An 18904-nucleotide genomic window follows, 5' to 3' on the forward strand; every position below is an offset into this window, starting at 1 on the left:
TTGAGTCTGGATCTTAGACTTCTGAAAACATGAAATTGGAAACTGTTTATTCTTATTCAAATAATAAATGTGATGTGAAATGAATTTCACAACAAATTAATTTCCCAGAGGTTGCTTTATAATATCTTATGAAGTTTGAGGAATTATGTCTGGTAAATTAATTTAAGTGGTCAAAGTTTAACCACAGCTGCAGAGAGACTATGCTCTGTACTGAAGCTCTAAACTCTCATTTTCAGTTTTAAGTGTACAACTATGTTACTATTACATTTTCTGTGTTGCTAATGACTTCATGCTATATTTCAAAGTATCAGACTCCCAGGTGCATAGATAAATGTAAAAAAATAATGTGGGTGGAGAGATTTTTAAACAACATAATCATAATGATAATCAGTATAAGGGTATTCTGAATTCAATTCCTCTTAGAGAACTGTGTCCTGTCACTTCTAACTTTGGATATATTTAATTCTTTTAAAAACATATTCCTGCTTAAGGTGCAAGAGAGCGGCTTTGTTGGAGGAAACTTTGGTGGAAGATGCTGTACAAGGATGTCCTCAGCCCCTGTGTCTGTCAGGTCTGGGGACATGGGCACAGGTGGATTTGGAGACTGAAGCTCCTTGCACATTCAGCAGTTATATCCACAAGTTCACAATCCAATCCCATGGAAAATTAGTGTAGTTGTGAGGGTATTTGGGTTTATCTTAGAAATAGCTGTGTAATTAAATAAACTTGCTGCCTCTTTTTCTAAATTTGAGCAAATTAATAAGTAATTAATTGCAGGTAGATAGTCATTCATGCTTTGAAAACAAATTGAAAATGATATTTTAAATTGCTGTGTGTTTGCCAGCCAAAATTACAGTGGAAGGAAATTTGTAATTTTGGAATAATAACTTTTCTTGCATGGCTTTTCCAAATAGTAGATGTTTTTGTTTGCCCTGTTTCCTATTTCTAACCATTTCATTGCTATTGGTACCAGTACTGTAGCATTCTCCCCATTTTAATCTAAAATACTCAAAAGCCTGGGGTAGTATTGTAAAGAATATTTGTAGGTATCCTGAGGGAAAAATAAGAATGCCATACTGCTGTGAGAGCAATAAAAAGCAATGCTGTCATTTATTGTTGTCGTTCACATGAAATATATTTTGTGCTAAAATGGCCCATCTGGAGCATATCCGTACTAGGGGACATTTACCTGTCTTCTTTTAGCAAACTCATTTATTTTGTTTAATGGACATAATATATAAATGAAGTGTAATCATTTTTATTTACTCTGGTGATGTCAGCATCAGTAATAAATCTACAATTCACATGCAACGTCAAAATAGCAGAAACAAATTTGTCAGTGTTAACATATTTAGACTGATATAATTCTTCTACTTTTACAGGGTTAGGGCCATTCCTTGCATCATTTAAGTATTTTTCTCTTCTGTTACAGGATAATAAATTTCAAGTGTAATGTTTAAAAGGTCTCTGTACATATCATATGAAAAATGGTTCTTGTTGAATATAACCTTTCTTTATAAATAAATTACAACAAAAATAGTAGAACAAACAGTACTCTGAAGCAGAACCATCATATTTTTGCCTCTATTTATCTTTCATTAATGTGTAGGAATTTTTTACTTAAGTGAGGAAAAAACTGAAAAAAAATGCATTAGAAATTGTATACAGCATTTCTGAAAGTGAGTGTGTGTGTAGCATGTAAAATAAGGATTTAAAACAATGGCAAAGAAATAAGTTTTTGAACTCTGATGGATCAGCAAAAGCATATTTTTTTAAAGTGTGTGGTTTGAGAAGGCTTAATTATTTTATAAATAGGGGTTTATTATTTAGTTAATCTAAGAATACTCTTATCAAATCTTTCGCTAATCACCTGCTAGATATTTATCACTCAGTAACAGACAGAAGAGGAGGTTTATTCAGTCTTCCAGAGAGTATTTCACAAACACCAACTTCTCCTATTCCTTGGCAGTAGAAAATAATGAAGCAAATACAGCATTGACAAGTCTGATGAAACAGTAGAATTTTTTTCTTTAAAAGGTTCCATAGCTCATTTCTTACCTGCCTAATTGTTTTCATCATACTGTAATTTGTGTGAGTCTATAATTTTTTTCCATGAATGGTATTATATTTAAGCATGATTAATGTCATTCCAATAAGTACCAAAGGAGGTAATCATAATATGCCACTTATGATAATGTCTTGCCATCATTTTATATCACAGTGATGTTTCAGTGAATTTACACCATTGTGAATCCAACCATTCTGTTATGGTTCACTATGATTAATGTGACCACCAGTGAAACCTGATAATAATTAGTCACTCTTATAAATTGTTATTAAATAGACTGTATCCCCCAGAATAAATTTAATCTCATTTTAAGTGAGAAACATGCCAAATAACTCCTCTATCAATTAAAAAGAAATATTTAATGAGAAGTGGACTTCTACTATACACTGAAACATGCTTTTTTAATTCTTGTTTTCCTAGATTTTGGTGAAAGGTATCGTAGGAGATGGTTTCACTGGAGACATTGGACTCGATGATGTGTCATTTCTGGGCTGTACTCTTTACCATGGTAAGAGTTGGAATGCACATCTCCAAGCTGTGAGCTGATTCATTGCTGCCATTTGTAAATATCGCTACTAGAAAAATAAAAGCCAGGTTAAAATGTGAGTCAGGAAATCCAGATTTGTTTCTCTGCTCCTCAGACTCTCATATCCAGGCATCAGGATGGATAGGTTATGCTGTGCATGTAAGGTCCAAAAGAGATCCTTAGTGAGAAGGGTGCAGATTCCATACTCTTTTAGATCTTGACTCCTAGAAGGTAAAAGAAACTTAGCTGTGTGTGAAGGAACTGAAATTGTATTCTGCCAATTCAGTTTGATACAGCTTTCCACCTCCCCCAATAATTCTTAATGTAGTTACTGTGCCAATTGCTGTCACGTGACAGCACACAAACAGTTCAGGTGATAGAGCAACCAGTTGTCAAAAGTCATTGTTACCAAGTGCAGAACAATCTCTACAGAATTGTAAAATATTATATGCCAAAATACATGTACTTCAAGACACCAGATTCAGGATGTGGAGCTTACCACAGAATAAATTTTAAGAGAGCTGCTGTCAGCTGCAGCAGGCATTGCAAGGTTATATATGGTGTGACAGTTGCTCTAAAGTCATGACAGGGCTGTCGAGCAGCAAACAAGTTAAAAGAGTGTCTGAGTATTAGTATCCTAGCACTTGCTCTAAAACACCCTGGTGTAGATGCATTTTGTTCTGCTATTCCAAAAATTTCTTATAATTTGTTCTATGAGGAATATCAAATGTGTATAGTATTCATTTTGTAGATAATTATCTAGTGTTTTACCATATTTATACAGGGTAAAGCAGTTATTATAACATTTTGGATATGAAGGCTTTTTATAAATACTCAGTTAATGGATTGTTCCTTATGTTCAGGGAATAAAATCCTAAAATAACTAATCAGAAAATCCATATATAATTTCAAATTAGTTATGAAGACAACTTTAAAACTAAACAAGAAATTGGAAAACATAGAGGGTCAGAGTTTCAAAGTTCATAACTAAGAAAAAAACCCTTATTGTGTGTGGAAAGATAAATTGAAAATACTCAAGTATCATGGTGGACAGGAATGAGGTTCTGTATATTTTTAAAATTGAGAGCAATTTTTGAGACAGTCTAGGGTCCTGTCTTAATTTTATTTCCTCCATGTCATAAAAATATTTTTAAAAAAAATCAAAGAGACTGTGGGATTTGTCTGCAAAATAGACAACAGCTATGGCATACTCCATCATATTTAACACCACTTGGATCAGGTTGAAAAAACAGGATTCCCCTGTCCCTGCACACTAGAATCAAGCACTACCCAGTTACTCTAGGTCCACTTTAAGTGACCAAATACTGACTGGGAGAGATAGGCTTGGTGGTAAAGTCTCTCATAAGTAACATGAAAGATGTTGAATCTTTTGAATCTTGAGTGTACTGCTTGAACACATCATTCGAATGCCCTGACCAAAGGCTATTCAGTGATGCTTGCTCTGGACAAAATGGTAGTCAATAAAGTGTAGAAAATAAATTGTTTCAAAATAGAGGAAGTATCAGATCCTCCTTTCTTTTCAGGTGTTGTGAAGGCTATGTTTATTCAAAATTTCTTCTTCCATTTCAGTGTAGCAGGAGCAGAACCTTAAATGTGGCATTTGTATTTAAAAATTTCTGACCAATAAGGTATTGCTGTTATTCTGAGTTGTAGATATATGTATCAATTAATACAATTCTTACTTCAAAATATTCCTTCCCTTAATTATTTTGTTTGAGTTTTAGGACATTTTGAGAATATCATTCATTTGACTGGAAAAATAAATTATTTAATTTCATAGATTTGCTTTCTACCCTACAAAATAGAAACGGGTAATTTATTATCAGTATTAATGCTCCAGCCATCAGGGATTAAAAAAAAAGAAATCCTTGCTCTCCCAGACACGTTTGATATGAAAAGTCTTCACGTGCACTATTTAATTAACTCAGGTGTATTGCTCAGGTGCATTGTGCACTACAGCTAATAATTTCATAAAGTATGAAATTTTGAAAAAGAGTTTTATAATGGAAATTCCTTTTATGGACAAGAATAGCAAAGGTTTTCAAGAAAAGAGAGTAAGTTTGAAGAAAGGTGAATAGTAAAGAATAGGAGGACAAAAAAAAGACAATTGATTTGAAAGAAGTGGTAATGAGTTTGAATGAAATATAAAGGAGGTGGTGGAACAAGGTTGTGACCTCAGAATAATTTCTCTAATGAGAAAATAATTTTTTACAGCGATAAATTTACAAGGTAAGAAGGTTACACAGTAATTTTCACAGTCGCTTGTAATAATCAACATGTTGAAAAACCCCATTATCATCTGAATAATCTGTTAGCCTTGGTGCACAGGGAAAATCAGTTTCTGTGATTGCTGTGTGAGTGTCAGCATGAGTTTTTTGAAATTACTCACCGGGTTAATCCAAATTTGAAAGACTGGCAAGAGGTGTAAATCCTGCAAGTGTCAAAGATTGTATGGATGGTGTGACAAAACCAGTGTTTTCCACTGGGGAAAGCTCCAATTCAGCTCCTGCTGAACAACGTTTCAGTCACTCAACTGGCCAGGCACGATTCCAGTAAAGCCATACCCTGGAAAAGGAGGGCAGTGGCAAAGGGAGAAATCATTATGGAGCTGAAATCCCTTAGTCCAGGTGCTCAACATCCTCTTGGCTCCTTTTTCAAAGGATACTTGCCCACTCTTTCTACAACGACTTCAGGAACTTCAGTTCCTGCCACGCTCCCCATGAACAACTGCACAGAGAAGGAGTTTGTCTGTCAAGCCTCTGGCCACTGCATCCAGATGATGCAGAAGTGTGATTTCAGACCTGACTGCTCTGATAAGTCTGATGAATCAGCTTGTGGTGAGTGGATCAAATCATGTTCTTTGCACTTTAGTAGTTTGTGGGTCTTAAACACATTGCTTTAGCAGCTCTATCTTATCTACAATTTGGTATTAGCACCTAGATGCTATTTTAATGTGATTTTCCCCAGGAACATAGTAATATTTTACTCTTAATATGTGTGATATAATGCACTTTCTGCCTTCTGATTCAGACTCAACATTTCAATTCAAGTTACTACTGAAATATGATAGGGGAAGGAATTCTCGCTTCCCTAATGGTTGGTAACCATACGTGACAATTTTAAGTGAATGTATTTTTTTAAAATGTTCACTAGTCCAGACTGGAAGAGAGAAAACTTTAGAGTTTCATCTTTGGGGTGGACATCTGGGAGAAGAGTAACCACTTCTTAACTACTTAAATGAGTATGGGGTTTTTTTGGTTGGTTAGTTGTTGAGGTTTTTGGGGTTTGCTGAAACAAAATTGTTTCAGCATCAGCAATAATTGTGAAATTCAGCCTACTCCACACAGAAGTGAGTTCCAGCCTGTAAAGCTCTGATAGTCTAATGGAACACTGTAAGGGAGACAATGGACATGGTCCACGCTTAATGCGCATGAAGATCTAAGACAATTGTTGATTGCTTCTGAGTCACAGCAGTTCACACTGTAGCATTTTAGAAGCTGTTAATGACTTCCCTTTGCCTCAAAGAAAAAAGTACTTGAAAGTACCAAAGCCAGTTAATGAGGGGGACAGACATCTAGAGACAGTGACCTCTTCAGCCTTTGCAAGCAAAACTATTGTCATTGAAAATGAAAACTCTGAATTCCTTACACACTTTGAAGGGAATTCAATCACCTCTCTCAGGGCTGAGGGCTCAGTGAGAATAAGTATCATTCTCTGCCTGTGTCTATTTCCTATGTGGGAATAACTGGAAGAAATGAGTCTGATGTTTAAGTGCCACAGTAGTTTCCTATAGTGTGAAAAAACACCAGCCACTGAAATCTTGCCCTGAAACATAAATACGGAGCCCTCTGAACATTTCTCCCCTCAAAACATTATCTTACAAAACATCTTTTTCTTCTAAGCAAGATAAATACTGCAGAGAATATATATTTACATATTTGCTCTATCTGAGGTCTCCCATCGCTAAGATGGGAATTTATCACTTAAATGACAATGCTGGACTAGGACTTAAAAATGTCCAAACTGAAGCAGAAATATGATCATAGGAATGTGTTACCTTTCTCAGAGGCATTTTAAATATAATGTTTACAAAGCATGTTAAAAAGGGGAATAAGCATTTAATGCTTTTCAGGAAACATCACAAATCTTCATATGAGCAACCCATGAGATCACACTGGCTGCAGTTTGCTTCCTTGGTGAGGATATACAACCTATAAATCAAAATTCATTCTCTCTTTAGTCTACCATTTTTAGCCTTCAAGTAAGGAAGCTTCAGGCACATTCTACCAACAAACCATGATTTCTCAATGCAGCATTTTTTATGGGTTTATGGGTTAAAATAAATTCTTGTTTTCCTTGCACAAGTCTCACTGCAGTCACTTAAATTTAAGTGTAATAATATGTTCCAAAGTTCTGGAGAGTGACTAGACTCAACTTGGACCATGTTTTGGAGAATAAATTTTCACAGCAGAAATGGAAAATAAAATTGGTTTCTTTACCCCAAGTAGGGTTGCTAATGAGCTCACTTTGATGCTCAGGAAACAAAAACTCTTTGGGGGGCAGCTGCATGTTTTTTTAGTAAGACAACAAAACAGTATTTGATACCAATACCAAATAGATGCATTTTTATGTAACTTTCAAGTTTTGTAAGGACGGCTTGAAATCCGGTTTGGAGTTTGGTTTTTTTTTTTAGAGTTATGGTCATGGACTTTGTAGAAAATGTACAATGATTTGCTAATGTCATCAGTCTATGGGACTGGAGACAGACCCATACAGCAGCCTGCAGGTTCTCAGCTGATGAATTTTACAGGAATTTCTGTGTGTATTACATGACAGATTATTAGAATTACCTGAAAGATGGTTAGAACTCACAGGAAGGTAGATACTGAGGTGCAAAGGAATATATTCCCAAAATAGGTATACTCCCAAAATTAGAATCTGTCTTATAGAGGAGAAAATACAAAATTCATGTTTTATTTGTAAGGAAAAAACTTTGCATGTTGGTAATGTGTCAGTATTTACAGATACTATAAATTGAATCCTTTTTATTTCCATGTTGCTTTTTGCGTTGTAACATGAGTTAATGATTTTCAATTTTTATATAATCATGAGTCATCACTGTTAATCTCTAAAGCTATGGAAGTCTGTGACTTTGAAGATAAAGGCCTGTGTGGATGGCATCAACCAGCCTTGGAACAGATATCAGGAAATTATTCCATACTTATCACAAAGACATTCAAGTGGCAACTTGGAAGAGGAGCAAACCTCTACCCTGAGGAAGAGCAACACTGCCCATTAACCGATCATACTACGTGAGTACAGTTTTTCAGGTGCTTGAGCCTCTTCTAGAATGTGTGATCTAAACCACATGTAGATTGTCAAGGGGAAAAACTGCTGCATTTACAATACTGCTGCAGTTTACTGATTTATTAATGACATGTAATTAACTGACAATAGGTGAGGTAGGTATGCGGGATCAACACTACAGATTAATCAAAAATTAAAAATCATTATTAAGCAGGTAAAAATTTCTAAACCTCTTTCTATAAGTAACTCCCAAAAGTTTCAGTACCTCCCCATCCAGAGAAACGTGCATGAGGGTATATGGAGTACAAGCATGTTGCCCCTTATGGGAAAGCAAGTTTGGAAGAGGCGGCTGCTCCAGCATCACCCTCTTCCAGCAGCCCACACTGCCAGCCCAGTGGGTGGCTGCAGGCTGTTGGCAGCACCCGGGGGACTGCTGCTCCCTCTGGTCTCTGCAGTGGTTGTGGCACCAGCAAGATGAACTCTGGCATGTTAAAACCAGGTGTTGACTGCATTATCGATTCCTGCTATTACAAATTTTCAACCTACTTTCACACTTCTTTTCAAGCTGGCTTCTCTTTTGGAAGCTGGCTTTGTAATTAATTTGGCACTGCTTAATTTAGTTCATTGTGGTCGTCCTCTTGATCAGTTTGAGGTGAATACCTTCTCAGTCTTTATCCACACAGAAAATTTATGGTCACTTTTCTACCTTACTAGCTATTGTTAGTTGTTAGCTATTGCTTCCAATTTTGTTAATGCTGTTTTTAGCTATTGCTCTTACCTCAGCAGTTTTGCCCAAGGGTGGGCTGTAAAGTTAACACAAAATACCCTGTGAATTCTGCACTCATTTAATATTTAACTAATGCAGTTCAAAACTACTATAGTTAGAGCTAACTTCAGCTTAGCTGGTATTTTTTTTTTACCAGTTCTTTTTATTTTACCATTTTTCCAATTAATGATATAAGTTCATATTAAAAATTAAAATAGTTCTATTCTCTCAGTGAAAATTTGTAAATTAATGTTGCATTCTGGGTAGGTTGCTTAAGATAGTTACTAGCTCCTTAGAAGATACTCCTTTGATTTATCTCAAGGAGCAAAAATAAGCTTTTCTGCATGAACATTTGGTTTTAAATATTTGAGGTTTTTTTGTTGGTTTGGTTTTTTTTTAATCAAGTGAGAATTGTGTTTTTAAAAAATGCATTAATCCAATGTATTCCAGGTAAAAGTAACTGTAAGAATTATTGAAAAAAAGAATCCCTACAGGTAACTAGAAAATGTATTGAGTTCAATCCATTTTAAATGTTATGCAACTTCATTAATAAGAAAATTTCTCTACAGTGTAATTGCTCTGAACAGAAAAATACTTGCCTGGTTCTAGTGACATGTATGTTTAGTTTCTGTGACAATAGTACATAGAGTGCAAAGATAGTCTTTAAAGTAAGACCACTTCAACAAAGTCTTTGCTATATTGCTTTTAGTTTAAAATTACATTATTTTGCATTTACTCAACCTGAATTTCTATTGCTATTAAAAAGTGAGCTCAATATGTTCATTTCACTGTGTACTTCATTAAAATCACTGTATTTTTGTGAAGATCCCAAAACAGCAATACCAAACTCAAAAAAATCATTCAACAATAGCAAAGAATTACAAGGCTGTCAAGCTGCTTCTAGGTCTCTACATTGTATATGAAAAGGAAGTGTATCCCATAACAAAAAAGAGCAACTGTTTACAATAAATGAGCTGTCAAATCCTTCATTGACTGTTCTTTAATTGTTGTATATTAGCCAATACCAGCCCTGTATGTGTACTTAGTAAATCCTCCCACAACCTTTCCAGTGTGGGTTTACCTTGGCACAGTGATACATGGAATTCTATTACTGGTTTTCAACATATTTTCAAGGTTTAATGCAACTAACAGTATATTGAAAAGGACTGATGAAAAGAGAAAGTAAATGATCCATAGAGATTGCAGTTTGCAGGCAACTCTGTAATGTATTGCTCTTGTGATATTTCACAAGAAATGCAGTTTGGTTCTATGGTTTCCCCCTTCCCTTTGTTTATTGGCCTATAGAGAAGTACAGAAGATAGATGCTTCCAAATTACCACAGGAGATGCAGAGCAGCAGTTTTATTGAATTAAAACCCTGCAACATTTTGTTTTATTTTCTCATCCATTTTCCCCAAATTTCCACTAGTTAGATGAAGCAAGCTGTGTTACTCTAATCCTGCATGTTTGCAAATTAAAATAAAATATGCAGGGCTATGTATAGAAATGTTTGGATTCATTCTGATGCAAGAGTAGTTGGCAGTGCAGCTTACAATGTGTTTTTTCAGCAAAAATACCTGTGAATACTTGTAGTCAAACCATCTGCCTCCCCAGAATAAGTGCTTGTGCTAGCCACATGCAGGCTGGTGAATTGTGGGGTGAGGGTGTGAGTCTTTGAAGCTGTAATTACATTAATTAAGTGAAAGTAATTACTTTGGAAATAGAGGGAACAGCTTGCATGTGTATATAGAAACCAAAGGCTGGAGGAAGAGAAGCTGTTATGGGAGTCTGCCATTGGAGCCTGGCTTGAGCTAGAAAAAAATCTGTAATGTGTTGTGCAAAGGGCTGGGTGACATTGGCACTGTGCACTGCAAAGAACACTATTCATACTCGAATGTAGAGCTCCTGTGATGTGTTTCCATACTTAGCAAATGGAATTCTCTATTGCAGTTACATATCTAAAAGCTGAAACAATAAAAGTATCTGTTTGTGTAGGCTTAAACAAGTGTATTAAATTGACACCAGCAAATGGATGTCTATTAATTTATTTCCTTTTTAAACAATCTGGTTCGTGATGTGGCAAATTCTCTGACATTATTAATGATATTTGGTTACAACTGTTAATTGAAAACTTTGTAGTCACTTAATTGATATGATAATTCATGCATCAAATCTAATAAATCAAAACAAAAATGGATGCAGAGATAGAACGAAGCTGACATGTTAATTATTGCTGTGTAAATAATTCCCCTGATAAACATATTTTTAATACATCTGTCTTTCTTTTGTGTCTTCTTTTCAGACAATCATTTTCAGAATTCAGGAAAATTATGAAAATTAAAGGTTTTAAGTAATATGCTTAAGCACAGCAGTTTTTTCAGCAGTCAAGAAATGTTTAAAATTTGAGAGTCCAAAAACTTTAAAAGAGGAGAAAAAATTGTGAAGTATTGTGGGTGTGGTGTTTCTTTTTTCCTTGGGTTTTTTTTGTTTGTTGGTTATTGGGTTGTTTCTCCTTGTGTGTCCAACATGAATACCAACTATTTTTAAGAATAAGCTAATGGTGAGAAATTATTTGCAGGATAATGTCAAATTATTCCATTGCAAGCAATCATCAAACTTAATTTTGTACAAAGAAAGAGAATATACCCGAAGTATTTTTTACCTCTTATGTTAGGATGCCAGAGCATGAGATTAATCTAATAATGAAAATAAATTAAACTGTGAATAATTTAATTATTTTGTGTAGGTAAATTTTTGCCTACATTTGCCTCATTTTTTTCGTGGAATTTGTATTTATTACATAAAACAAAGCATCAAAGTTTTCTGTGATACACTTGAAGCATGGCCACAGATAGAAATTTTCTTTTGAAATTTTGAATTTTAGGATCCAAAAATAAATATACTACAGTTTTATTTAGTACAAGAATTCCTTCTCACATTCCTGGTGGTTTTCTTTTGAGCAACTTTGTGATGTCAGTGTCCAATTATAGGTCTCAGTATGACTTGTGTTTTGGTGTGTTAAGCAGCTTTGAAAAAACCATTGAACCTCAATCATGTGATAAAGTTTAGATGCTCAAGATAGTTTGTTTTTTTTTCTCTAGCACTGTGCAAAGAACTTGATCAGTTGGCATCCAGCATTTTACAGGCAGCTGTGAGCAGAAGTAGAAGTTGTCTTCTGCAATAGGAAATAAATCTATGACATTTTCAGAAAGCTGCCTTCCAAAAAATTTATATCTGCTTTATTATGGTATGAGAATCATATTACATTTTTGGTTTCTGAATTTATTAAGTCTTAATATTAAGTGTTCATGGATGTGGGCAGTTATGAGGAAAAAAATAGTTACAAATCGTAATAAGAGAATTTACTCTATTTTGGAATAACCAGTTTGAAATTAATACGGCACATATGACACATATGGCAGTAAGTGAAAATCTGCATTCCTAATGACTGTTTGCTCTCAATTATATTTTAATTTTTTGAAGCTATGCAGAAATGCTGAAATTTAGTTCAAACAAAGCCTTCCTTTCTTTTTTCTTCTAGTTGTTAGATACAGATTTCAGTTACTGGCTGTTTAGGACCTATTAGAATTTAAGTGTTTGGAGGTGTTCTGCGGAGAAAATCTTTCTCTGATACACAGAATTAATTAAATTATTAGAGTTCTTATCTTCCTTTAAGAATATTGGAAATTACACATTTTATAACATTTTAATTTTGAATATAGATTATTTTTCTGAAACAATATCCTCACAGATGCAATAATCTTTATTCAGGGAAGAAATATTTTGAAGCCTATGAATATATTATATGTCAAACTGCAAGAGATCTGTGAAGGTTTTGCTCACATGTTACGGCCTATCCTGTATTATCTACAGAAGGATAAGTAGTCAAAGAATTTCTGGTGCAGACATTGAATATCTAACAAGTACAGATATGAAAGGAACAAGGTGTTTTTTTTCATTCTCCTTCTCTCTCGTTGCAAGTCTTCTCATGATTCGTAAAAATATGTGCCCCATCATATTTCTTTCACATTCACAATCACTAAAACCTTAACTAAAACCTTGGCCCTGCCCATCACGAGTCCCTCTCCTTCCTACACCTGTGGCCTTGTGGCTGAACTGACCAGCACAATGGGCACTGCATTGTGATGCTGCTACCCAGCCCAAAAAGGAGGTGATTTCTTCTTGAATGAGTGCTTGATATTAAATTGTCTTTCACTTTTGAATTCTTGTAGCATTTTTTGTGATGTCTCCAGGCAGATACAATGTTGAGGGAAATGTTAGGGTTTGATTTTTTTTTAACAGAAGGCTTGTTCTTTATATATATATATATTACACTTTCTGTAATATTTTGTAATATTTCTAAGTGGTTTTTACCCACTTTTCAGCAGTTTCCCACCTTACAGGCAAATTTCAAGTAAAAGGTAGAATATGTACATAGCTTCCCCATTTTACACTTAATATTGAGGTTACATTGGGATCTATATCAATGTATAAAGATTAACCTGTCCTCATGTCTTCGCCTATTTCCTTTAGAACATTTTAATAATTAATATTGTATGCTATATCTTTGTATTGCAACTTTTGTTGCTAGAAAATATGTTTTCTATATATACCTTATTACATTTTACCATTATATCATCTGGTTTTGACACTAAGAAACAAGAATTAACAGGAATCAACAGAAAATGAAGTTAGCATCATGCAAAGGTAGCAGTATCACAGTTTGCCACCACCTTGTGTCAAGTATATAAGGCATTAAGATATCAATGCTATATTCTGATGACAGAACAAGAAAAAAATTACCAAACAATGAATATTTTCTCATAAATATGTTTTTTACAAATTTAATGTTAGAATTTAACCTCTTATTAACTTTTTTTTTTCTCAGAAATCTTCTGATAGAAGGTTTTTACCTAGGAAATCGTAGCTAATTTAAAACAAAAAAAACCTGCAAATGCATTTATTTTAGGAAAGCTTCTGCCTGCTGGTTACTCATGCTTTGGGGGAAAGAAGCTAGACAAGGGAGTGATCTCTCACAGCCCCAGTACCCTGACAGAGGATGTGGAGGATGTGGAAAATGCAGACTGGAGCCACTGTCATGACTGATTTAAACCATCAGCTTGAGATTTCATGGCCCACAATTTCCTGATGTGTCCAATATTCCACAATCCTTTCCCTTTGGTCAAGAGGGTGCTTCTCTTGAAGGTCATCTAATGCCCTACTGGGTTTCCTTGACCACTATTTTGCTTTTTTCTGTGTACAGAAACCCATCTGTTCTAATAGCAGGTCACTCACCTGGGCAGATCCCAGACAGATGGTGTTGGAAAACTGAAAAATAATACTTTCAGTGCATAATAAGTGCAATAGGTGGGGGGCTCTGATAGACAGTGTACAGCCATTATGGACATATATAATCAGGAAAAATGGAAATGCATGTGGAGGCTGCTGCTTTCTGAATTTTGAAATTCAGTATGGTGTGCTGATCACTGGGATACTTATAACTCTAAGGAAACTAAAATATCTCTCTCCAGGTTATGTTTTCTCTTTGTTTTTTTGTTGTTTGTTTTTTGTTGGTTTGGGTTTTTTTTTTGTGTTATTGCTGCAATTTGGAAGGAAATCATAACTTTTCAGTGAAAGGGAATTGTTTGTATTCTAATCAGGTTCAGTTTTCAGTCCTAAAGAAAAATATTGAGTGAGGGGTATTTTAAAAGTCCATTTAAGTGTTTAGTCAGGGATTCTCAAACAGTTAGTAGAAGATACACGGAGGAAGTAACACTTTAAAAACTGAGAGATGTCCAAAAATTCATTAAATAAGAGCTTGAATTTACTGTACAAGAAACTACATCTAAATGAGTTTTGATCCCCTTTCAGACATTGCAACAATAGACAATTAGAACTGTGAAATGTGTAATTCACAGCATGAGACATGACTTGATAACACTGCCAGATTTAAGATGAGCCTAGGTTTTGATAGGTCTTCAACTTTTCTTTACCCACCTAATGTTTCTGTAATTATTATAATCAGTTCACTATGTACTTTGGAATGCCTTGAAGGGGAAAATGGTATGAAGATTCTTCTGTAAATGTCCATTTTTTGCCAACTACAGTTCAAAAGATATTTGAAATATTAAGATATTAACTAAGACAAATATGAAAATATAGGTCAGTTGCTTGTGTTGAAAATTTTATATCCATTAAAATGTTGTGAATTTTCCTCTGAAAGTAATTAGAATTTTTGGACTAGTACAGGAATGTCTTTGTATAAGGAATGCTTGTAGTACAGGGTAAAATTAATTATTTTCAAAGGGTAAATATCGAGATTTTAATGACACTTACTGTAGCTGCCAACTAAGAGGTTTTCCACAAGTTAGTTTTCTAAATTGGCCTGAGCTCTTGCAGCTACTGGCAGGGGAGCCTGCCTGTATTCTGCTGAATTTCAGCACTTACATAAGAGCTATGCTGAAAGGTAGATTTATTCACTATAATATATGTTGAAAAATACCATGTTTTGCACTTGCTATCATCAACTTCTTGAGGTCTCACTTAAAAAAGCCCAAAAAACAACTCAAGGGACTCTTTTTGTAGAATAAGAAAGAAATTAACTTAAGGATGGGTCTGATTAACTCTCAGAATGAAAAAAGTTATCTTCTCTGAAGATCGCTTAAAAACAAGGGCTGGGGGGGAAGTCAAGAACATCGTCTGGCAGAGTAAGAGAAGCTGTTAATTTACATTTATGGAAGGTTTGGAATACCTTCTCACTGTATATTTATTACTAGGTTAAAATAAAAGTGGGCCAGCTAAGAAATCCTTTATTTTCAAAGTCAGAGCTTGATATGCTGAACAGATGATTGCCTGTACATTAATTGGCTCTGCCAAAAAATTTGCATCCACAGAAGTTATGGACCCTCTAGTTAATCTGAACTCTCTACAAACAGAGTGATTACTTAATACTTCTTCCAAACTCTTCCCCCTGCAGATCATGGAAATTCCATGCAGGCTTCTGTGTCAGGCAGCTTAAGAATTCAAGACAGAGAAATTACTTTGTTCTGTGAGCAAACATGATGCAGGCTGATTTTCACTAGAATAAAGGTTTCCTTTTAAACATGGATAGGTCACAAGTACATTAGTCTTCTAGTGCTAAGTGTAAAAATGTCCGTGGCAGAAGTGAAAATCAACAAGGATGCTCTACATATACTTACCCATCTCCTTCTGATCCCTCTACTTGCCATTACTTGCCCACATAACCTTAATCTTCTTCTAATCACATACCACCACCGTGTTTAATGGCTAGCACTGTGAAGTGTTTCATACAGAGGACTTCCATCTGGTGTACTAGTTTTAAATGTGATATTATAGCAAACACTGAAACAAGGTCAAAGAAAGTTGCAAGGACACTTGTCTTAGGCTGCGCTATGAGGCAGAAGTATCTGGCATAGATGTGATCTTTGGCCTGCCTGTGTCTGACAGAACATACCAACAAGAGATGGAGGACTGAATTTCATCATAGAACTGATTGTACCCTGCCACTGTTTCAAACTAATCTCATTGAGAGGCATGGATGTAATACTGAATACTCTGACAAGTATGAGATCTGTAAGTGCTGCGGCTCTTCAGAGCTTTTTATCATTCTGCTTCTTACAAGTCCTTTTGAATGCTGTTGTAAATACAGTGCCAACACCCTTGGGTCATTGAAGGCAAGAGTTCCCAGAAGCAGAGTAAATTCTGAATTTTTCAATATTTTTTCAAACCTCAAGAGAACTCAACCCTCTTTTACCTCCAAGCAAGACTCCAGCAGAATACTCAGCACCAAGGCAAAAAAGAAACCTAAAATTGCTATCTTGAAATAACAGCTTTCTTCAGCAGAAAGGAGGGGAGTGAAAAAGAGTGGTAGAAATGCACATTTCTTGAAAGATCTCTAACTATGAGTTTTCAAAGTTTTCAGCTATTAGTTATAGTAGAGTCATTTTATTTGGAGAATGTTTTAATACTTAGGCTAAAGGATTAAGTAAATGCATGCAGTAATTATAAAGATGTCTGAGTTGCCAGGATTCAGTGATACAAGAAAAGCATCAGCAGCAGTTCTCTTATCTGCCTTTTCACAAAAACTAAAATAAGATGGAGAAGATCCTGATTTCCACAGATCCTAACTCTTCCACCCCCTTAGGATTCTGCCCAGATGAACTTTGGTCCCTGCTATGTTTATGAGTGGTTTTCAGTGATCTCACATGTAACATATCTGATCTATGCAAAATGAAGATCTGTCCCATTAAAATGATGCCTTTTGATTAGTTGGTTGTTTGGTTTTTGTTGTTTGTTTGTTTCTTTGTTTTTGTGGTGTGACGCATGGGGAGGTAGAAGCAGTAGTCTAGCTGAAAACAGTCTCTGATTTGTGAGGATTTTGGAAGGCCTGTTTCTGACCCTGTACCAGCCAATTCTTTACTCTTCTCATTAGGCAGGATTTTCAGTGTGTGAAGAGCCTGATGCCATGACGTCTTTGAGCACCTTGTGTTTCTCTTGGCAGTGCTTGCTGTCAAGGGCCATTGTCCTCTCACAGTTGTAGTGATGCAACTTTAGAGAGTGGTTGCACAGAACTTGGCCAATCAGGAAAACCAAAAGGAAAGGAAAACCAAATACCAGTACCTATCTAAAAATGTAGGTTCCATTGTCAGGTTTGTAAGCACCTGTTGGGAAAGATTCTTTTGAGAGTACAGAGTGTGAAGCACTTCTGCTGGAGAGAAGAGAAATTTATCTTTGGTCAACAGCTGCATTTTATTTTGGAAAGTAAGGCTTTTAGGGGCTAAATCTTAAATACCCAAAACACTACAACTGCGCTTCTGGTATCTCTGTACACTCAGAATCTGATGCTTACTTCAAAGAGACCTCATCTTTCCTGGTAGCACAGGAGACAAAATTTCATCCAATATCTTGGGTTTTCCTGACATTAAGCCAGGATCAAACCCTCTAATTTCCCCCACTAAAGAGGGTAGCAGGGAAAGCCAGAGTCCCTCTAGCCCACATCTACATGATCCTGTGGGCTCGCTTCAGCTTCTTTTTTTGTTTTGTTTTTGTTTTTGTTTTGTGGCTCGCTTCAGCTTCTTTTTTTTTTTTTTTTTTACAATCTCTGCTTTAAAAATACTGGCTGCATTTGCAAGGGGTATTTTTGGATTCTGGCTACATACTAAAATGCATCCAGATACTCAGACAAAATGCTATCTAAGAAAATATTGCAATCTTTAATTATGATGAAATACTTTGCTTTAATAAGTTATTGCCCTTCTTCTCTGAGCAGGTGCACAGAAGAAGGCTGGTATCTCTTTGCAGACAGCTCAAATGGAGAATTTGGTGACACAGCTGACATTGCTACCCCAGTCATCTCCATTACAGGGCCCAGATGCAAAATCATATTCTGGAACCACATGAATGGTTCAACAATAGGTTCTCTGGAGGTATGGAGATGCTCTTTATTTTGTTTTGTTTTTCTGCATGAAATTGCTGTGAGGAAATTTATGCCTTCTCTTTTAGTTTTATTAAAGCCCAGGCTGCTAATAAATGAAAATTAACAATTGTTAGCATTCTACTGCTCTCAACATGCTATGGTATGAAGGAAGCATTAGTTCAAATACTGGAGAAAATATAAATTAGAATTTCTACAACAAGCAAGAATTGTGACTGTTGTAGACATGCCATGTTTGGAATTTCAATACAAGAAAAAGATTTTTATCACACAGTACCATTTGACACTGAAAAGCAGCAATAGATATTTGGACATCAAGGTCTTTGGCTAATGTGGGAGCATGAGAAAAAAAAGTAATTATGTCAAAATTTGGCATAAAATCTTGTAGAAAAAGTTTTTTCCTTGAAAACCTGAACATACCACTTTTAGAGATTATTTGTATTCATGTAATGACTATATGCTTAGTTTATATGCTTATATTTCTGTGGCATGTAAGCAACAAATTTGCTTTCCCATATCCTTTTTCTCATTCTGGTTTAAATAAAAGCACTTCTGTAAAGGCAATTTAACTCATTAGCAGCTTGTAGATCAGATAAGTCACTGCAGACAGAAATGAATAAAACAACACCACTGTTCTATACAATTATTTTTACCACACAGATGTGTGCTTATAATGGGACTTCCCAGGAATATTATAGAATACGTACAGCATCAGGAATGGATTCTAAAAATGCTCATATAAGGTATCCAGTCACCTGTGCAC

General features: G+C 35.3%; 1 protein-coding gene across 1 annotated transcript in view; it reads left to right on the forward strand.

Moving 5' to 3' along the window:
* Positions 1-18904, forward strand: part of MALRD1 (MAM and LDL receptor class A domain containing 1) — a 236134-nt gene that overhangs the window by 73503 nt on the left and 143727 nt on the right. The window contains exons 18-21 of the mRNA XM_039703707.1: positions 2489-2576; positions 5276-5452; positions 7750-7927; positions 17977-18133. Of these exons, the coding sequence (XP_039559641.1) occupies positions 2489-2576; positions 5276-5452; positions 7750-7927; positions 17977-18133 (600 nt within the window). The remainder of the gene's footprint in view (positions 1-2488; positions 2577-5275; positions 5453-7749; positions 7928-17976; positions 18134-18904) is intronic.

Source organism: Passer montanus, unplaced genomic scaffold (assembly GCF_014805655.1).
Source record: "Passer montanus isolate IOZ18808 unplaced genomic scaffold, ASM1480565v1 scaffold10, whole genome shotgun sequence".
NCBI classification, from domain to species: Eukaryota; Metazoa; Chordata; class Aves; order Passeriformes; family Passeridae; genus Passer; species Passer montanus.